The 21,285-nt window shown below is 44.9% G+C and overlaps 1 protein-coding gene across 5 annotated transcripts in view; it reads left to right on the top strand.

The window, feature by feature from the left end:
- The window catches only part of GRIPAP1 (GRIP1 associated protein 1), a 64,319-nt gene extending 44,302 nt beyond the window's left edge, over positions 1 to 20,017 (top strand). For 4 of the 5 annotated variants that reach the window (XM_063294141.1, XM_063294143.1, XM_063294142.1 and 1 more), the window contains 5 exons: positions 3,838 to 3,965; positions 6,341 to 6,469; positions 6,928 to 7,021; positions 14,512 to 14,666; positions 18,933 to 20,017. In XM_063294141.1, the coding sequence (XP_063150211.1) occupies positions 3,838 to 3,965; positions 6,341 to 6,469; positions 6,928 to 7,021; positions 14,512 to 14,666; positions 18,933 to 19,025 (599 nt within the window). In that variant the 3' untranslated portion in view covers positions 19,026 to 20,017. Of the gene's footprint in view, positions 1 to 3,837; positions 3,966 to 6,340; positions 6,470 to 6,927; positions 7,022 to 7,716; positions 7,834 to 14,511; positions 14,667 to 18,932 lie in introns of those variants that run through there. The other variant, XR_010067253.1, reaches the window with a different exon arrangement.
- The last annotated feature ends 1,268 nt before the right edge of the window (positions 20,018 to 21,285 follow it).

Genomic DNA, 21,285 nt, shown 5'->3' on the forward strand with positions numbered 1-21,285 from the left:
GAGGAATTCGGATCTACTGCTAAGCTCCGCTTCTGCTCTTGTCTTTCTGGTGCTGTATGTGCTTGCGTTCTTTGTTTCTGCGAAGAGACCATACTGGCTTGGGATGATGAGAGCTGAATGCCGAGACAAGTAGAGGGCACCAGTTTGAAGGATCTAAGTCGAGGTAAAGCAGAATAGGAAGCAGGAGCAAAATTTTCCCCTTGCAGCTCTCCTTGCTTGCCTGTTTTTAACCTTGCTTATCTTAAATCCTTTTCTGAAGTTTCATCATAGTGAGTTCTGCTAGAACCACCCCTTTCAAAAGCAAAAGAAAGCTAGCTCAGTTGTTTCAGTGGTCTGGTGGATATACCAGATGGTCTGTACTAGAAGCTACATTCTGCAATCTGCTGTGTAAAAAGTGTCCCTTGCCTTTCGGGTTTAAATGCATGTGCAATTTCCTGAGGCAGATTCATATTCTCGTTTTTCTCCCAAGCGATTTCAAAATGGTGTACAATCATTTTTCCCTTTTTATCCTCATAATACTCTTGTAAGATGGATAAGATGGGTTACGCTATAAAAAAGCAGGTTGGTTTGTACAATGCACCTCACTGTACGATGTCCCACACGTGCCATCTGGCTCCTCCTAGGAGGGACTGGAGAAACAAGTTTGCAAACTCCCTAACCATAGTAGTTTATGATTAACCCAGATGCAGGATGCATGCTGCTTACAGCCACTACACAATTTTAAAAATCAGAATTTTGATATGCAAAAGCCAAGCAACAGCTGCCAACTTTATCTTGAGTTTCCCAGAATATCTCTAGGCCCCCCAGAGGCCCCATATGTGTTAATAGAAAATAAAATCAAATAATATTGGTGGGTTGGTGCAGGATAGTATGGCAACCTGGCCAAACAATGCTGAGCTGGGGTTCTCAAGACAAAAACAGAGAGCCCATGCGGTGCAAAAGTGGAATGGTTGGACCAGGAGCAGGGAGGCCTGGGTTCTAATCCACCCTCCACCACAGATGATGACTGGGCAACTTTGGGACAGTGATATTCTCTCAGGCCAGTGTACCTCACAGACTGCTGTTCAGGAGCTGCCTTGAGTTCCTGAATGAAAGTCAAGATGTAAATCTAATGAATAAATAAACTTTCTTGAGAGGGAGGGGAACGGGAGTGGTAAACCTCACTTGTTTGCTGTCTGGCCAGTTGTGCCTTGTGATGGGCCATGCACACTACGGCAGTCTCCTTGTGAATGCGTAACTCCCTCCCTCCCATGGCTGTTGGATCCTGGTGGTTTTTATGGAAGTGCGTGCAACATCTTCTCAGATTTCAAATGTATCCATTGGACCCCCCCAAAGCTACCCTACTCGTCAATGGATTGTAAATGCCGTTGGCCATGGGAGAAGCCCAAAGACACCAGACGGTTAGCAGCATGTTTGCTGCTTTGTTATCTTAGGCGGAAGAGGTGTCTAATGGCTGGGCTTGGACTTCATGATAAATCTAACATCCCATCCATGTCCATTCACACCTCTCTGCTTCTTATTTCACTGTTTCACCTGAACAATGAACTGTGGCTATGCTTAACTTTGGTTTCTCAGCCCGTGGACTGATGCTTACTGGTTTCAAGCAAATCATGCTTAAGATTAACCACAAATTGTCCGTTTCAGGCAATGTGACAACTGTAGTTAGTCTAAAAGAAAAGTAGGAACTACTGAATTTCTCCTCACAACTTCCCCAGTAGAAAAGAGGAGAAGCACATTAATCTAACCAGGAGGGAGGCTCATTCCCATGAGAGTAAGATCTCCTGATATCCTCCAGGTATGTTGGATTATAACCTCCAGAATTATCAGCTATGAGAATTCTGGGGTTTGTCGTCTCATATGCCTACAGGCTTTTATAACCCAGAGTTTATGGTGAAGTCCAGAGGCAGGTAGCTCAAAGGTATCCAGTGGCCCCTGTAACTGAATGGAAATCCTAGGAGGAACAGTTGTGTAGCAAAAACTTGCCCGACTAATGGCTACTGGCCAATTGCTGTTGGATCCTAGTGGTTTTCAAAAGATGGTGGGCTAAACTAGATGCAGGTCAAGTTGCCTTTATTTTACATCATGATCGTACACTGTAATACATTGCTATGTTAAGGGATTCCTCATTTAAAAATAATCTCACTCACTCACATACTTCATCCCTGCATGATACATCACATCATGATGGCACATCATCATCTCTCTTGAAATAATTTTTTGTTAATCCTCTCCTCTCCTCTCCTTTCCAAAAAGAAGTATAAATTGAAAGCTTTAAAACAGAGAATTCAACACGTACACAAACTGAGACTGGGAACAAAGAATCTCCCATGTTCAAACAAAAAGTAATTTGGGCCTTGCAGGCATAAAGCTTCTGAACCTTTTATCCACAATGTGTGTCATGAGCACTGACGGCGAGCAGGAGGGGGCCCCTATCCAGGGGGGGAAACGCATGCATAGTAGCGAGGAGTTCAGAGACACAGATCAGACCCGCCTCAACCTTTGGGGTTTATCTGTCTGGGTTTTCCCACGCTTCTCCAGTTTGTTAGGATTTTCTGTCTAATGTAGCGGTAATAAACACTAGAGGCCTACTCCTCGTCTCAGCGTGGTTCCTGACTGTTAGGACAATGTGTGTGTGGGGGGAGGGTAGAGAGGTTTTGGGCTGAGTTACTTCTCTAAGCACTTCCTCCACTCACAACTCCCTTCAGCAGTCTTTGAATTGGTTACAAACTATTTTCATGCTGGCCGTAAGCACAATCAATGCTAACCTGGGCCCACTTTAACTAGTATTCAGCAGATCTAAGAGGACAGCATCCTGGCTTGCATGAACTGTGATTTAGACCAATAGAGGAAGTATGAAGATTTCATGGGGGTTGTGGGAGCTTGATGTCCAAAAGCTGTTGTTCTCGTTTGCCTGTGGTTGACTGGATTAGGAGCATCACCCCATTAGCTCTGTGTGGCAGTCCAGACAAAAAGCACAACCAGGAGCTCTATCTTTATTGTAAGGTTACATTAACAGAATCTTGCAAAACTGAAAGTATGTCTCCCCTCCTTTCCTTTTACTCTCTGGAAAACTAGGGAGGGTCCCTTCTGAAATGCTTCCCACACCATCCCCACTTCCGTGGGCTGAGACAACTTTTACATGCCGGTTGTCCAGTCTGCAGCTCTCCCTCCTGTCTCCCAAGGTCATTCCCACATACCATTACACATCCCTAGGCAGAACTGTGCATATTCCTAGTTAAGTCTAGAAGACTCACTGTTTCTAGGCCACATGGGATTCCTGCAGCTGCAGAGCGAGAATCTGGTGCTCCAAAGGTTAGTTTATTAGTTCCTTGAGGAAGACATGACATCAGAGGAGACCAGGGTTACCCTCAGAGTGCTTAGAAGGGGGGAATTTGCATGCAGTTTTTGAAGCAAATCCTGCTAAAGATGGGTAATCTTTCATTGCCTCTGCCTACATCTTTTTCAGAGCATTTCCTATAATGTTGACTGTGTGGAAAAATAGAAGCACATTTCTTACACGTCCATAGAACTGTTCTGTCTACCAACTAGTTCTGTTTCAGAGCTGGGGGGAAAACAATGAAAAAACCATGATGACGGTTTAATCAGAGTTGAAGCTAGTTGATGCCAGTCCTTTCAGAAAGTGAAACTAAGTTTTGCCACAGATTACCTAGAATGGGGTTATTTTTCTTGAAGATGCTGATAACTAGATGCGTTTTCTCTCCCAATCAGATGCTACAATGAGTCACTGCAGGTCTGGGAGCTGCTGGGCTGGACGGCAATCTTGGACTCTAGAAACACCTCCCTTCGTGGTCTTCTAGCATTCTCTTTGCCTTCCAGGGATCGAGGATCTTGTCCTGGCAGATATCAGTTCACCCAGTCGGACTCAGACGGGAGACAGTAGCAGCATCTCATCCTTCAGCTATCGTGAAATCATGAAAGAGGGATCTGGGGCTGGCAGTAACAAGGTGAGGGGACCAGAGGTAGAAATCAGAAGCTTGGCTCTCTAAGCCACAGAGGCCAGGGCTCTTGAATGGTATACTGGAGCTTTGCTTCATGAGGAGACGCGTCTCATTCCCATAAATGAAGGATTTTCTCTTTCCACAAAGAAAATCACAGCATTTCCTGAAATGGCACTCCTCTGTCCACTTCTTTCCTTTTCCCCATGAAGGGCAAGTGATTTTTTTTCCTTACTCCGGCTCTGCATCATTTGTTGCGCCGGCGAAGCGTGATGTTGTAATTCACCCAGCAAGTTTCACTTGACACTGCAGTACCAGGGTTGCAGTCTTCAAGCTTTTGGGAATTTTTTTCTTTTTCTTTTCTTTTTCTGGGACTCCAAGGTTGGCTAGCTGAAGCCAGATGGGAAATACTGGCATGAGTGGACAAACTCAGCCTGAATATTTAAGGAATAGGATAGTTTTGGGTATGTGCTTGCTTCAGGAGTCTGTAATCCCTATCAGAATAACAAACTCACCCGTTTTTAAATCTGCTCTTGTGTAATCTAAATTTAATGTGTTCACATATGTTTAAAGCAATTCAAACATGTTTAATTTCTTAATTCATAATTTATATTGTCTGCCAAAAACTGGTACCAAAGGTGACTAACAGTAAATAAAAACAAAACAAAACTTTACAGTACTAAAACATTATGTCAGTGCAAGGAAGTTAATGAAGCCAGAATAAAAGCAGGATGGCGGCTGATTGAAGAATTCCTAGTTCCCACCTCGTGCTAGGCTCATTACGTTAAGCTGGCTTTATCATGTATCAGGACCTAAATGTTTATAGCAAATACATGGAATTAATCATTTTTAAATACTCTAGAGGAAAAATAAGATTGCAAGTAGATCTGGGAGCTGGGAAATTTTGACTCTGTTTATAATTAAAGTTATATGAACCGATAAAAGCGACAGGTTCAACAATAAAAGCATATATTTAGACATTTTATAAAACATTGTAAACTGCAACAGGAATTACACATTATTAAAAGGCTTGGGAGTATGACAGTATGTTTGTCTGGCAGCACTGATAAGGTCATAAAGATGGCCCCACCCATACCTAGCTGGGGAGGGCATCCCAAAGTTGGGAGGCTACTGTTGAAAAGGCCAGGTAGCCTTCACTGCATCTCAGTGAGGGAGGGCACCCAGAGCAGCCCCTCCAGGAAAGGATCTTGGGGTACAGATAGGAGCACGGGTGAAGAGTTGCTCCTTCAGATGCTGCAGCCCAAAGCGTGAAGCGCTTCATAGGTTAAAACAGCACCCTGAATTGGGAGCAGAAACTAACTGGAAGCTCTCCATAAAGGACAGGCATGATCTGTTCATACTGCCCGGTTTCAATCAGTACTCTTCCAACTCTTCTGCTCTTCGTTTTGTCCTAACTGAAGTGTCTGAACTGTCTTCAAGGACAACCCAATGTATGTGCATTGTGCTAATGAAATGAGGAGTTACCAGGGCATGGGTTACTGTACTGAGGGTGTCCTTATCCAGCTAAGCCATAGCTGGTGCACCAGCCCAAGCTGGGGAGAGATGCTTCATGCCCCAGAGGCCACTTGAGCCTCTGATGAGAAGGATCAATCCAGAAGCTCTCCCGAGCTATGAACCTGAACCTCTCAGGTGAGTGCAGCCCCATTCAGAATAGGTTGAACTCTATTCACCTGGACAGGCAAAGTATCTCTGACTTCTGGATTGAACTTCAGTTTACTGGTAATGACCCAGTCCATTACCACAGATGGGCACTGGCTCAGCAGTTCCACTATCTCACCCTCATCCAATTTATTTCATTGATTGGAACCAGCATGACTTTTGAGCCCTGCATGAGCCTACCTGCCTGTTAAATGTATCAGTTGATTCTAAATGTATTTTCTGTTCTCATTCTGAAAAATTAGAGGAACAGCTTTATGATGTTTCCACAGTGATGGGCAATAACGTCTCCACTAGGAAAGTATGCTGCATGTTCTTATCTCTTTAGCTTCAGATCACAACCTTTCCCAACTGACACTCTCTAGACATGTTAAATTACAACTTCCATAATTCCCAGTTAGTACAACCCTTGGGAATCTGCTTTCGGCTGCTTTAAGTGGAAAAGGCTAGATGGTAGTAGGAGCTAGACTAGTTTCAGGCTAAGCCTAGTTTCAGGCTTACTACTATAAAATTAATCTTACATACAATGCTGATGTCTGTGGTTGTATAGAGGAAACCACCTTTGCTGCCCTACAAAAGCAAGAGATAAATGCTTTTGCCTACTTAGTGGAATTTGGGTTGTTCTGCAAATGTACTGAATTGTCTCAGTAGTAAAAGGCCTGCATGTGAGAAGTAACACATCTGTCCTTTATCTTTTCTACTTGCAGTCAACCACGGGAAGCCCACAGTCACAGTCGCAACCTCAACGGCCAGCCAACCTTTCAGATGAGGAGATCTCAGAACTCTTCCAGCGGCTGGCTGAAGTTCAGCAGGAGAAATGGCTGTTGGAGGAGAAGGTATAAAAATCACCTGGGTTTTAGGTTTGGATTTTGTGAGACCCTGGCCCATTCAGTATTTCCTGGACTTCCCACAGTATAGACCACCTGGTTGGATGCCTGCACACAGCGGCCTTGGCGTACATTCCCAAGGACCCATGTAGGAGTCCACTGACTGGGGCTTTGCTTCAAGTTCTGATAGTGTTGCCAGACCTTGACTTTTGGGGCTCTGGCTGGGGAGCTGATTCTGAAAGAATGTCAGTATGGATACCAATACTGAACTTCAGGGGAATCAGGCAGAAACAGGGACAAACTCTGGAAAAAGGTCTGTAATGAAGAGAGCAAATTGGAAAAAGAGGCTGGTCTGCCTCATATAAGGAACATTACTAGAAGCTAGTTGATCCCCAGACCTAGGAGTAGCATTGGCCTTGTGGGAAGCAGGCCTGTCAGTAAGAAGTAATGCAATCTTTCTCTGCTAGGTGAAGCACCTTGAAGTCAGTAGTGCCTCCATGGCTGAGGACCTGTGCCGGAAGAGTGCCATTATTGAGACCTATGTGATGGACAGCCGCATTGGTGAGAACTGTAGTCTTTAGCGGGGAGCCAGCTTGGAGGCAGCCAGAGATATGAGGTTGCAGGAGGAAGGGGGAGTGGATGCTCAAAGCAAAGGTGATATTCCCTGTCTATTTAATTTCAGCCTGGTTGAGCTCATGTGAGTTGAAGTTCTTCTCATTCCATTTTTGGATTGCATCCTAGGAAACCACTAGGACATTGTGAACCCTTAGGCCATTGTGGCTTGATCATGGCTGAGGGGAAATGTGAAATGGGAGCTTCACATCTCACAACTGTCTGTGGTATATTTTCTAGCAACGGTAAGACTCCCAAGAAATAAGGAAGTGAGTGTTAGAAGAATTAAACTGTAAGGAAGAAGGAGTGGGTAAGGTGCCCACTCCAGAGGGACCAAATGGGGCATAGTTTTGGGCACAGATCTGATGTAATGTTAGGAATATAAATACATAAAAACACTGAAATTCAAAATAAAAATGCAGAATCATCAAGAATCTCTTGTCCCTCCACCTTGTCTCTGGTTGATTAACCAAGAATCTGACACATCTCAGTTTAAATTCAGAGAACAAAAAATTCTGACTGCAGAGAAAAAAAAATACTGAATTGAGTCTGTAATATTAGCTAAATCTGAGTGGGAAAAAAGGACCTTGGAGAGCAACCTTAGCTATACTCTCCTCACCTTGAATACTCTCTTCCTCTGCCAGCATCCACTCATATATGGAAAGAGGTTTCCAGAATCAGTGCTTGAGTACCAGTACCAGAAGAGACCCCATGTCCAACCAATCTCCAAAAGATTTTGATTTCTGATTAAACCAGGAGAGGTGGGGAGAAGCCTGTGGATTTGTGAAGAAAACAAATGATTCAAATTGCTTAATTCATCTGACGTTGCTTCCATGTCAGACCTGGCTCATGAAAGGGATTTTTTCTATCTTAATGTGTTCTTGATGATGCCAAGTGAGTAGGGACCTTCTTTTGCAGCAGTGACAGGTTCTGTGGCATCTGCTCTCAAAACATGTTAGTTCATCTCCATCAAAGACCCAGACAAAGGGAGGAGAAAAGGAGCTGCCCCCACTCAAACATCCTGCAGTATAAAGGGAAGTGCACGCTCTGGTGTCAACCCTTCCCTTGTTTGTTTGTTTGTTTGTTTGTATGGCCTGGCTGTAGCTTGATATCTAAGAGCATTTGGTGGTTCCAAGACAGATATTTAGCTAAGTCTTTTAACCCATTATTTCCTTCAAGGGGCCTTCTTCAGGATGCTCTAAGTTTTCAGAGCATTTGATGGTGGGGAAAAGAAGCTGTTGCTCTTGAGGAAAAGGGAAACAATCCTGTTACCTACATGCTATGGTTCTGTGGGTTAGAGGCCCTACTTTTATTTTTTAAATTTCCAACCTTTACAGCACGATGGCAAATTTGGAAGAGCAGTTCTTTCTGCAGAATATTTGAAGCTTAGAACTTCCTGGGAAATGACTTCCGGTAGTCAAGGCTTTCATAAGATAACTCTTCGTTCCACAAGATACTTGGAAAGTGCGTGATGAAACCCTGCAAGTTTGATCACTGAGCCAGACTGCCTGGACACCTTTATATAAATAGGCCTAGACAAATCTGCTCAAATTCTGCTGCTCTCTCATATCACAGCCTTCTTTTGAAAAATATTCTCATTTTGCATTCAGGTATGTAGCTTAGATGTGTGTGCACTCAATATTACAGTACAAGAGAGAACTTATTATCCACAAACTGTATAGAGATTATTTAGGGAAGCTGTTCTCTCAAATAGTTCTGCTATATTCTGTATAGCTGCTTTCTGATAGTTGTTTAGTGTTACTGACGTAGTGACTTCTGTTAGATCAGTAAGTTCTTGGGATGAGCGTGCGTTTTTCAGGATATGGGATTTTGGCACAGTATATGGTTTCTGAAGCATTTGGATTGATGCTGTTTACTTTCACTTATGACTGTGATGGAGATTTGTACTTTCAGACTTGCAAGATTCTGTCAATGTAGCTTTACAATAAAGTAGAATTAGCTCATCTGGTCGTGTTTCCTGCCTGGTCCACCTGGTAAGGCTGACATCAACCCTGCAAGTCTGAAAGTATAATCCCCCCCCATCTCCTATACAGCCCAAGAAATTAGGGTCTCTTCTGAGCCTCTTGCCCTGCCCACTCTCCAGCTGCAGGCTATGCTGTCTCTTATCTGTCCATTCCCCAGGCAGCATCTCTTCATCCCATCTCCCAGGGTCTTTTCCACACACCATTACAGGAAATCAGGATTAGCAGCTATAATGCTTCTGGCTTCAAGTAGGAAGAGGCAGAGGAGGAGAACCTAAACTGTCTGCAAGGCTAAGACAATTGCCATTTTACACATGATATTTTTCTTCTTATCAAGAATGAAAGAGCCAGGGAAGGAAATGGGAGGTGCTCACTAGGACAGTTTTTATGGTCCCCCTGATTTGTGGTGGATCCTGTGTTCTAAAGGGAACTGCTCCCTGCCTGAGAATGATGCATGAAAGTGGAAGTGAAGTCAGCAGCCAACTTTTTGCTTTTGGCAAGAGAAAATGTTGGCTTCAGCAAATCATTCAGGAAGTCAGTTGGGAAACTGAGCCACAAAGAAAACATGCTGCCCTGTTTGATTGCTTTCCTGGTGCCCTGCAGTTTTCCCCAGTCCAATCCCACAGTGGACTGAAGTGCTGTGGTCTCTTGCCCCTGCCATAGAGCGCCTTTGCCCTTTGCCAGGACATGAGCTTGCTGCTGTTCCATTGACTGAGCAGAACTGCAAAGGAGCAAAGACCTTGTAGGGTTGGGAGAATAAGAAGTAAGGAGGGTCTTGGAAAAGGTCTCCATGCTCAGGTGAATAGCCATGCAACTACATAGTTGAAGGAGGGGGGGCATCCTCTGGGCACGTTTTTCATACATCCACACTGAATTGTGCTATGGGCGTGAAACAGGAGTCGACTATAAATAGCTCGTGCAGGGTCGCCTTTGCCTCAGCTTGGCAACACACTACCCAGCCAGTGAATATTTCATGAATGCTAAAAATACAAACCACCACCTCCTCCTCCTCCTCCTCCTGCATCTTTTGCTGCTTCCTTTTTGCCTGATCGGTCAGTCATTCGCAGTCTGATTTGTCCTCCAAATCTTTGTAATTGAATCTAGGAGTCTTTCTTAGCTCCATATGCTAATCACTTGATTCCCAGCGCCCCAGAGGCTTCGGCATCTTTTCTGTCTTTTCTTAAAATTTAAGCATTCGTACTTCTGTAACTAAACCTTGGTGGAGTCCACTGAATGCAGTGACTTGTTCGGGTTGGTAACTGAACCACATCTGTCCAGTTCCTTCTGACTCAGCTGAGGGAGAGTGTACCATTAGAGCACACTACAGGGGAGAGGGGAGGCCAAAAGCCGGAGGCTTTAAGGTAGCATGTAGTGCCTGGCCTGGCCTGGCCTGGCCTGGCCTGGGGAGGGAGAGGTAAGCATAACAGTGTCTGCTAGGGCAGTCTAATTTTACTGATTTTATTCTTAAAACTTAAGAGAGTTGGGCAGGGATGAATTTTGAGACCCAGTGGAAAAGAATATGGGCTAAATAGAACCTTGCTCCTGGTGAGCCTGCTAGCTGTTGCATTGGTTGAGTTTCCCACCTTTTTTATAAATGCCACTGCAAAACTGCATCTTTGCTACTGAATAGAGGCATTTGCAACAATACTAATATTTTTAATTATCTGTTCAGGTTAATTCTTGTCTGCACTTTCAGATCTTTGCCCAAACATGCTTTGCTGATGTGTGGAAATAATGGATAGATTTTGTATACTGAAACGAAATGCCAGCAAGAGGAAAGGAAAACTTGTGGCTGCGTAGGGCTCAGCAGTCTAATGGCAGCAATCTATCTTCTTATTGCATAAGTCCATTAGATCTTATCCTGCCCTCTTGGACTACAGAGAACAAAGAACAATGCTCTTTTCTGTTGAGATCGCAGTAAGGGGAGTGAAGAATTGGCAGAAAAGAGGGTTTGTACAAAAGTACTTCTAAAGGCCACATTAGGAAATCCTGTTGGTAGCATTCCTAACATGCTGGCTGAACTTGGATCGTGTTGTTGTTAGTTGCCGTCAAGTCATTTACGACTCATGGCGACCCTATGTGTAACCGAGCGGAATGCTCTTCGGTCTTGCGCCATACACCTGACTGTTCCAAAGTTTGCATCCATTGTTGCTGTAACTGTTTCATTCCATTGCACTGAAGGTCTTCCTCTTTTCCGCTGGCCCTCGACTTTACCAAACAGGATGTCCTTTTCAAGCAATCGGTCTTTCCTGACGATATGCCCGAAGTATGAGAGTCTAAGCCTAGTTATCTTCGCCTCTAGGGAACATTCTGGTTGTATTTCTTCTAAAACTGATTTGTTTGTTCTTCTGGCATTCCATGGTGTTTTCAGTAATCTTCGCCAACACCACAATGCAAATGCATCAATTCTTCTCCTATCTTCCTTTTTTAATGTCCAGCTTTCACAGGCATATGTGGTAATTGAGAAGACTATGGTGTGAGTCAGTGGAACTTGGATTAATACCTTGTAAACATCCTAGCATATTCTAGATGAGGATGGCAAATTATGGATCTTTTCCTACCCTTTCATAGAAAGCTCATGAGCGTGACCCTCAGAAGGGAGTACTGGGTGCCAAATTTGGCATTTTAAGAAATGTGATTTTCCTTTTCTGAAAATGAAGGCATGTTTCTAGCAGTTGTGGCCACCAAGACTGATGAACTGCAAGGACAGGGTAGAGAGAAAATGTTCTTGTTAGAAGTAGGGCTCTTATGTAGGTGTACAGTAAGAAACCCAAACACATGTGTATGACTTCTACAGGGTTCAGAGTTCAGCTTTTACAGAGTCAAACTTTTAAACAGTGTGTGCTTACTCCTGTTAAATGGCAACATGTGGATTTACCTTGCACTGATGATGGTTACTCAGTGAACTAATGGAAGAGTAGGAAGTGTGATGGGCACTGAGCTGAGTCAGGGGAGTTGAGTTTGATAGGGGAGCTGAGGTTGAAATCCAGGATTCATGGCCACCATCTCTTCTTTGAGGCTTTGTGTGTATGTAAGGCGACACTTACTAGCACAGCCAAGGGACAGGAAGGATTTTGGTATTGAGAGACAGCTGGATTGATGAAGACTGAAAGTCCCCGACAGGGAGAGCAGGCAGAATCGATCTAGATGTCAGGGTTGCTTTAGTCCAGCATCAGTCTGGGAAATCAAGGCAGCAAACTGCATTCAGCAGCCTTGGGAGGAAGGATGCAACGTGCAGGTTTTTCCCCACTGTCCTTGGAAGAAAAGACCCAGGAACTCCAATGCTCAGTCTCCACCACTTTCTCCATTTCAGGGATGCTGATGTGAAAACGTACTTCCAAGTAAGGTTCTACCATTTGGAAAGCTGGAAAGGTGAGATAGTTGGGGCTTAGAAAGAATTGCCCACTTTGGATTTATGAAAGCAACTCTGATCAGGACTAACAAGGTCAAGAATGAAGCTGGGCAACTGAGTTAGCCTGGTATCTGGCAGGACATTGGTGGAGAATGGCAGTCAATTTGAGGTTGTGGTTTCTTCAGATGAAATACTGATTATCAACATATCTCTGGACTGGCTGCTTGACCAAGTGGAAGTTTACTTGGATGTTCCTTGAAGCTGGAGCTATTCCCCAATATATGGGGCCTGGGTATGGCCAATCTGCATATGCTTTGATTTTAGCTCTTGTTTTGAGAGTGAGTTCTACAGCAAAGTGCTCAAGAGCCTTGTATCTTGCTATACTCCAAGGCACATTTGTCATTGTTTTTTCATCCTTACCCCTGTGACCCCCATCAATCAAACAATAGGCTAGGCTGTCATGGAGCCACACAGACTTCCCTTTTGTTGGAGTTATCTGTCTCTTGGCTCCCAAAAGCAGTGAAATTGCAAGCAAATCTGTTGGCTCCTCAATCCTGCATGCAAGTTAAAATCTAATTCCTGTTCCCAGTTTTTTTTATGCCTGTTTCTTAGGGTGGGATGGAGGATGGTCTACTGCTGTAATGTCTTTCCTGCTGTTTTGCTAATTTCATGGTTGAGTAACTTTCAGCCTTCCTACAGGGAAAGACCCCACATTCATGTCAGACCCCTGATGAGATTAGATCCAGCCCAAGCTCCAGGAAGGAGTGCTGTGAGTAATGGTTAGAGGTGCAGGGAGGTGGTGGCAGGAAGATAACTGCCAGTTCCAGAAGGGAGGAGAGCTGAAGGATAGACATCACAGTTGTTACTGTTTTGTTTACTTATCAGCAGTTAGCACTGGCAGTGGGGAAGTAGGGTGGATTCCACAGTATTACTTGCTGCTGCAAAATAGGTTCTCTGTTTTGGGTGTATTTCTAGAAGTAGACAGGACTGAGAACAAAGATGAAAAGCTTCACAATGCAGTTTCTTTCCCTCACTCATTCTTACTTAAACTAAGAATAATTTTTCATGACCTCCCTCTGAATTGGCTTCCTAACATCATCATATAATCAACTCTTATTTTATTTGTTTCTCGTATTTCTGCTCCCCGTTTTGGACTGTGGAAACTCATTCACAATAACAATAAACTAAATGTACCCATATAGAGTCCTATCAGCCTTGCAAGGTAGTCCAGACAAGAAACACCCAGGTGTACTAGCTCTATCTTTATTGTAAGGTTACATTAACAGAATCTTGCAAGTCTGAATGTATCTCTCCTGTCTCTCACTTTTACTCTCCCAAAAACTAGGGAGGGTCCCTTCTGAGCCGCTTTTACCACCCCTACTCCTTCAGTCTCAAATTTCATTTATCAGACAATTGTCTAGACTGCGGCTCTCCTCCTGTCTCCCAAGGTCATTTCCACATACCATTATAAGTCCAGAGGAATAAAAGAACTCTAAAACCAATCCATTTAGTTTAAAAGCTTGGGGAAAGAACCAGTCACTTGTTAGTTATCTATCTTCTTATCTTCAAAGGTCACTTAAAATAAACCCCTGTTTAGACACTTCTTAAAGGTCACCAAGGAAAGAGCTCTGGCAGATAACTGGGGAGTCTTCTCTAAATTGGTGCCTTCCAGATGTGCTGGACTTTGATTCTCAGGTGCTCCATAATCCAACACATCTAGAAATCACCAAATTGGTAAAGGTTATGCTATCCTGTGGGTTGTACATGAATTTAAGAGGGATCCAGAGCAGAATTTTCAAGATTTAAGTGTGCTAACTAGTTCCTACAGCACTTTTAGGCTAATTTCTCCCTGTGGTGACAAGCTTGTTAGTTATGATCTTCTTCATTCTAAGGAGCTGCTTTTCAAAACTCACTTCTCAAGAGGAAGACTGTTGTTATGGGGAACTTTACATGGTTTTTCATAGGAAGGACAATCCAATGCATGGCCTGTGTTCTTCCTCTTCAAATGGTGCAGCTCAGATGCTTGGTTTCCACTCTAGCCATAATTTATTGTAGTTTCTCTCTCTGTTGCCACCTTTTCCCCCCTGCCCTTTTCCCTTTGACAGATGTGTCTGGGGCTCATGGGCAGGTTGATCGGAGTAGCCTAAGTAGTGTCCTACGAGATCTGGTGAAGCCGGGAGACGAGAACCTGCGTGAGATGAACAAGAAGCTTCAGAACATGCTGGAGGAGCAGCTCACCAAAAACATGCACTTACAGAAGGTTTGTAGGTGGAGCTGGAGAAAAGGCATGGGGGTGAAATGGGGGTGGGCAGAGCCAGCTACAGAACTGCAAGGGGAAGAAGGGAGGACTTCTGCCAGGAGGGCCGTAAAGTGAAAGGCATATAGTGACATGCAGCCCTGAACTTTCAGAGTTCTGAAATGGAAGTGGCCATTTTTGCAGGACATCTTTATTTTATTTACTGAAAGATGTATAACTGGTCCTTCTGAAATGCCCTCAGGTTGGGGTACAAACAAATAAATTTTAAAAAAAACCCTCAGTCAGTAAAACAGTAAAACAAGCAACATCACAGAGAGCAGACTACACAATCCAATATAAGCAAATGCTGAATTAAGGCCATGCTGTGGCTACAACAACTCAACGTTTTGGGTGAATGAATAGACAGGTTTTTACTAAGACTGAAATCAAATGCTAGGCTGACTTCTGTGGGGAAGGCATTTTATAAATGGGTTTCCACAGCCAAGAAGGTCTTCCCTCATATCTCCATGTAATATTCTCCTCCCAAAGGGGAGATATCAGAAAAGAGCTCCCTAGGAACTTAATGCTCAGACCCTTGGAGAATCTCAGGGTTTGAGGGAGGAACACTAGAGCCAAGGGCATGTTTTTCCCCAAAGGACAGCGATCTACGTTAGACACATGCAGCTTTTCCATGGCAAGGAAAAGTTGCATACATTCCTTGGCCATTCAAGGGTGTGCTGGGACTACACCAAAAGATTGTGTGTGAGGCTAGGACAAAAACTAATCTTGGATTTTATTTCATTTTAACCATATTCAAATGTAGGTAAAATTAAAAATAATTAATATGACTACTCTCCAGTCATAATAATTTTCTCTCTCATCAACAATTATACTTTGGGGGTCCCTGGGGACCCCATCCACAGCTTTCAGGCATTCCACACCATGCTGGGGCCTCAGGCTGTGCACCAGTCTTCCCCGGGATGGTGCTCTCCTGCTATTTGGGGACTTCAGCTTATGTAAACCCTTGCCATTCATTGCCCATGCTGGCTGAAGCCTGTGGGAGTTGTAAAGTGAACAGTTGAAGAACACCGGGTGGCATAACTCCTGCCGTTGAACAGGCTGGCATGGAGTTCTGGGAGCCCTAGTTTCAACACATCTGGAAGACACCATGATGAGGAAGAAAGGCTGCCCCAAGTGAAAGCTAAATGGCATTGCTGAGTAAACAAAATGCTGATGGTGGGGTATTGGGATATTACTTAGTTCTTGGAATAAAAAGTGTGAGCTAATCCTATTGCACGCCTGCGTCCTAAGGAAATACGCAGAAAGTGGTTGCCTTGTATTGTGATCTGCATGGTACCCCTAGAAGGAGATAGTGCCCTGGATGGTAAGAGGTCATGCTGTAAACACAAGTCTCTACTGCAGTGTCAGCTTATCCAGAGGATAGCCCAACCTTGCTTGCTCAGTTTTATGAGTGCCTGCCATTTTGCCTTTCAACTAGGCTATTGCAATCCTAAGCTAGATGCCAGAATCCATGATTGAAAAGCATTCTGAAGTTGCTCTGTACATAGTCAATGACACCTTGCCCTTAGAGACATGATGATTGTATTATTACTATTACTTTTTGTGTGTATGCCCTTGAGTTAGTCTTGAACTAGCCCCTGCAGTTTTCTTGGTGACGTTTTCAGAAATGGTTTGCCCTTGCCTGCTTCCTAGGGCTGAGAGAGAGTGACTGGCCCAAGGTCCCCCAGCTGGCTTTGTGCCTAAGGTGGGACTGGAACTCATGGCCTTCCGGTTTCTGGCCTGGTGCCTTAGCCACTACACCAAACTGGCTCTCACTATTACTATTACTGCAGCTATTTTCTGTTCTTTCTGATTAAAAGCAATACCCTGTATGTTCAGAAGAATAGAATTGCCAAAACAAATATTAAAAGCTGGCAATCCAAATGATGAGAACAGATCCCCATAAACAAAATATAGAAGATGCTGGGTAGAGCAAAAGCTACCCAGAGGGGACCTAGCAGACCAAGTTCAAGAACCAATGCCTGATGCACAGCTACAAACACCAATATAGAAATGCTGGGGGCAGCTCCAGCAGCCTTTGCCAAACCTAAATCCCCACATGATGTTGGATGACAGCTCCCATCATTCCTGCAACAATAGGAGTTCTGGTCCTGCACCATCTAGGAATCCATGATTGGGAAAGGCTGTGGGATGAAGGCCATCAACCAGAGAGGGAGGAGATACTTGTTATGAGATATAGGGCAGGTCTTTGTTGGACAGACTCCTCAGCAGCATGTAGCCATTGCAAAATGGGGCCATTGGGGAGAGCTCTATGGAAGGAACATGCTACTGTGGTGAATAAGAACAGAAAGTCTCTCTGCTAGTTGGCTTCTGAGCTTGTGTGTTCGTGGTCCATGGTGCATGTATACTGAGCTGTTGTAGCTGCCTCTCTGTTCATCTTGTTTCTCAGGCTGCAGATCAGGGTGACTGATGGGGAACAGAGGCAGTAAGAGCCTAGCTTTGGCACCAAAGGGGGTAGCAGATTTCCTTCTGCATGAACACTGTGGTGACCTTGAATGAAGAACTATGTCTTCATGCCCCCCATCTGCAGTTCCTCCAGCCTTCTCCCTGTGCCACAGATGGGTGACCACCCACATTCGCAGAGGAGATCTTGGGGGATGCAGATGCCTCAGGGCAGAACAGCTCAAGGGAGAAATCTTTGCAGCTTGGAAGTATGTCCTTATGGGCATTTTCATTCTGGTCATAGTGGTGATGGTGCAGCAGGATTATTATTTCCCGGCTGTTTGTCCTGCCTCCCTGCCCCTTAGGCCAGGTTATCAAGAGTGCTCCCTTACACGTGTGCTTTTTTCACCAATAAATGGTCTAATGCTGGACTTTTTCAGATAGGTAGGTGAGGGTCTCGATAGAAGAGCACTTAGATCCCCTCTGAATGTACTTTGAGCTTCCACCACCACCCCAAAAAAGGGAGGAAAAAACCCCTTTCATACATGATCCACATATCTCTGCAGAGGTTTATAAAACTTACGGAGAAAGACTTTTTTCAAAGGACTAGATAGATTTATGCAGGATGGATCCTTTGGAATATTCCTCTTAGCCATGGTATCTCAAAAGACCCTCCATATTCAAAAGTAGTATGCTTCTGAATATCAGTTGTTAGGGTCGGACGGCAGGGAAAAATCAATTGCTCTTTCTCTGCGTTTTAGCAAGTTTCCTAGCTTCCAGTAGCTAGAAACAGATTGCTGGATTAGGTAGACTTCTATCTGATCTAGCAAGGCGATTCTTCTGCTTGCCTGCTTTTATCACGAAAGCACATGCTGAGGCAAGAGAAAGAGAGCCCACCTCAGTGAAAGACTTTGCAGCATATTGGGTTTTTTCCCCCTTCAGTATGAGCTTGATGTAGAATCTGATCTTTCCAACGTCCTAATGGAACAAGGGGATGAAAGAATGATGTCAGCGGAAAGAAGAGGCTATTTATAGCTGTGTCTGAATGGGGAGGGATGGGGAGGTGAGAGTCTCAGAGGACGGGCTTCAAGGTTGGGCCTTCAATGGAGCGGTCAGTGTGGGGCAGAAAAGGGACGCTGTCCTGGCTCTTTCAGGGTGCAAGTGAGGATCAAGATGCTAGTCTGGGAGGAGATCTTCAGATATGCCAGCCATGCAGGGAAATACTGAGTAGGGGAAAGGGTAGTGTGGTGCATTTGGGGATGGCGGATGAAATACTGTGGGCAAGCCCAGTGATGGCCTGTAGGGGGCACTGTGCATTTGGAAAAAAGGCTGCCTGCAGGTAGAGTAGGTGGCGGAAGATGCCACCTAGGGCATGGAGGTGGGCCTGGCTCCCCTGGTGCACAATGCTCTGCAAGAGAGAGTGTGATCTAAAATGCATCTATTCTGGGCTTCTGAGCCGCAGTGCTGAAAGGGGAAGAAAGGTCTCGTTTTCAGGGTCTTTAAGGGAAGCTGATTTTTTGCAGTCCAAACGAACTTGCGTCCTTTTAAATCCTAATAAACTGTATTGATTGTCGTTGGTTCTTTATCTCTGTGTTGGTCTGGATTTTTTTGCTTTCCAGACATTTTCTTTGAACGCAAGCCCAATGACAATCAATGAGCAGTTTTTAATTGGGAGAATGAATTGTGTAGAACAGGCCCTGGCTGGAAAGGGATGTCTGTATCATGCTTGGCAGGGCATGTCTTGGTCTCCTGCTCGAATACCATGCCTCTTCATCCACTGGCCTCCTTTTCTGGCTCCCTCTCATCTGATTCCCCCCTTTCTTCCAGGATTTGGAGGTCCTCTCCCAGGAGATTGTCCGCCTTAGCAAGGAGCGTGTCCCGTCCCCTGATGCTGAACCTGGCCTGGATGGTGCTGTCTGAGCTCAGTTCCACCTGCGATGCCATCCTCCGTGCTTGGCCCGTGGATGCACTGCTGGTGTGGGGGGGGCGGGGCGGGGCGGAGATATTGGAACTTCCTGCCTCCCCTCTCTCTGGTCGGACCATTTCTTTCAACTGCTTTGGAGGGGGCAGGCGTTTAATCCGCCTACTCTCTCCCCCTTAGTGGAGCACAAGCAACGGTTTCTCCCTTCATCACTGTCCTACTCAGGCCTTCCCCCAAACAGATTTGTTTCTTTAGAATCATGCAACTACTGATTATGCCCCCTGCCTCTTCTTGGGCCTACATTTGCTGCCCTGTAGGAAGCACTGGCAGTAGTGGCTTGTCTGCAGTTGGCACGTTTTTTAAGTTGCATGGCCAATTGCAGCTTTATTCTTTAGGTGGCCACTTTTGAAACTGCTCCCCCCCAACCAAGGTGGTCTTCCCGGGTCCAGGGGAGCTGCCGCATGGAGGAGGAGGAGGAGGTGTTCCTGCAATAGTAAAACGGCATAATCCAATCTCCGCATACAGCGGTCCTAGGGGTAAAGTTCCGTTTCCTTAAAAGCCTCTTTCCCTGCATTCTACCCTGCAAGCTGCATTTGTGATCCTGTAGCTTCGTCCTTCTGACTTAGTCATACCACCTCCCTCATTTTGCATGCTTGGTCAGTTCTGAAACTCCCTGTCCCAGCTGTTGCTGCTGTTAATAATACACACACACACACACACACACACACAGATTCCTCCCTCTCAACAGCAGGATGGAACACAAGTGGTGCAATCCAAAAGGAGGCTGCACTTGTACAGGATTGCAGCTGCGCCCTTTTTTCGGTACTAGAGGTGGAGCAAAGGCAACCATGTTTATTTAACACATCAATGACATGTACAAGGCTGTAATTGTTGAGTAACTGATAATGCAAACAATGGTGTTTTTTTTTTTTTTGGAGTGGCTTTTACTCTGTGTGTGGACATTGTTTTAAAATGGGCTGAAAGATCTGAATTGATGGATACTGTGCTAGTAGACGTAAACTAAAGAGGTCTCTCCCCATAGCTAAGTTCATGTTCCACCTTCCCATCCTTTCTGTAGTGCAGAGTAGCTAAAGGGTAGCCCTGGGCCTAATTTCAATAGTAGGCAGTTCAGAGTTCTGGCAGTCGTGATCTGCCATTCCTTGTTGATAGCTCGCTGGGTGTGAAGAAAAAAGGGGTGTTGGGTGGGGAGAGAGAGAATGGATCTTCTACTCATCTGAGGCTCTGACTTGGCCCCAGCCTGGCCCTAGGCATGCATTATGGCCCCCAAAGACTGCAGCCCTCCGTGGGAAAAAGATTGCCTGTCCCCTGCTCTAGGGCCTTGATGAGATTCAGCACCTCAGTCTCTGCCACCTCCTGCGCGTTATAGCTCTTGGCTCTGCACTAGTCCACTATTGCTTTGTGGGAAGAGAGAGGGCTGATGTTTGGGCTCAGAAGGCGAATCTCTGCTTGCTCATAGGCTCTTCAGGGCAGATTGGGACCCTGCTTGTTCCCTTCTTTAATCGGTCCTTTGACAGACAGCTCAGTGCTTGTCCCGCATTTTGGAGGTTGGGAGGAGAACTTGGGAAATAACCTTTGGCCTTTCTTTTCTGAAACTGGCAAAGAGGACTTTCCTGTGCAGCTTCTCGTCCTTGGGTGTTCCATACAAAGGAAGCTTTGATGGTACTGAGGGGGACAGCTGGTGGGGAGGTGAATTCCTCCTCCTTCCTGCGGCCACAGTAAATGAAATGGATCATTTTCTCGGGCTTTGCTTGGGAAGAAACTTAGTTTCTGTCAGATGTCATTGCAACAAGCAAATCAGTCCAAGCATGACCAAAGAAATATTTTGCCCAGAATTGTCCCTTGAAGTTCTTGAGCCTTTCATGGAAGAGTGGTGGATGGGAGAGGGACCTGTGACCTTCCTGCTGTTGTTAAACTACAGCTCCCAGCATCCCTGGCTGGGATCCCATGCTGGCTGGGGCTTTACTGGTATTTGGTATTGGGAAGACCTGAATACTCAGCTATGTGCATGAATGAATTGCACTCAGTCACTCTGCTACAAGAAAATATTAGTTTATTTCAACAATTTTCAAATTCACCTTTTTAATGTTTTTCAAACACTGGGTGACAAGAGGAGTGAAGTAAGGTTTAAAGGAACACATGGTTGTTTTGTGTCAGCATGGTCTTGACTTTGAAACCAAGACCAGGACTATGAAACAAGAGTCTCTCTATGTATGGATGATTGCTCCAAAACCTTCCTTA

This window comes from Candoia aspera, chromosome 2, assembly GCF_035149785.1.
Source record: "Candoia aspera isolate rCanAsp1 chromosome 2, rCanAsp1.hap2, whole genome shotgun sequence".
Taxonomy (NCBI): domain Eukaryota; kingdom Metazoa; phylum Chordata; class Lepidosauria; order Squamata; family Boidae; genus Candoia; species Candoia aspera.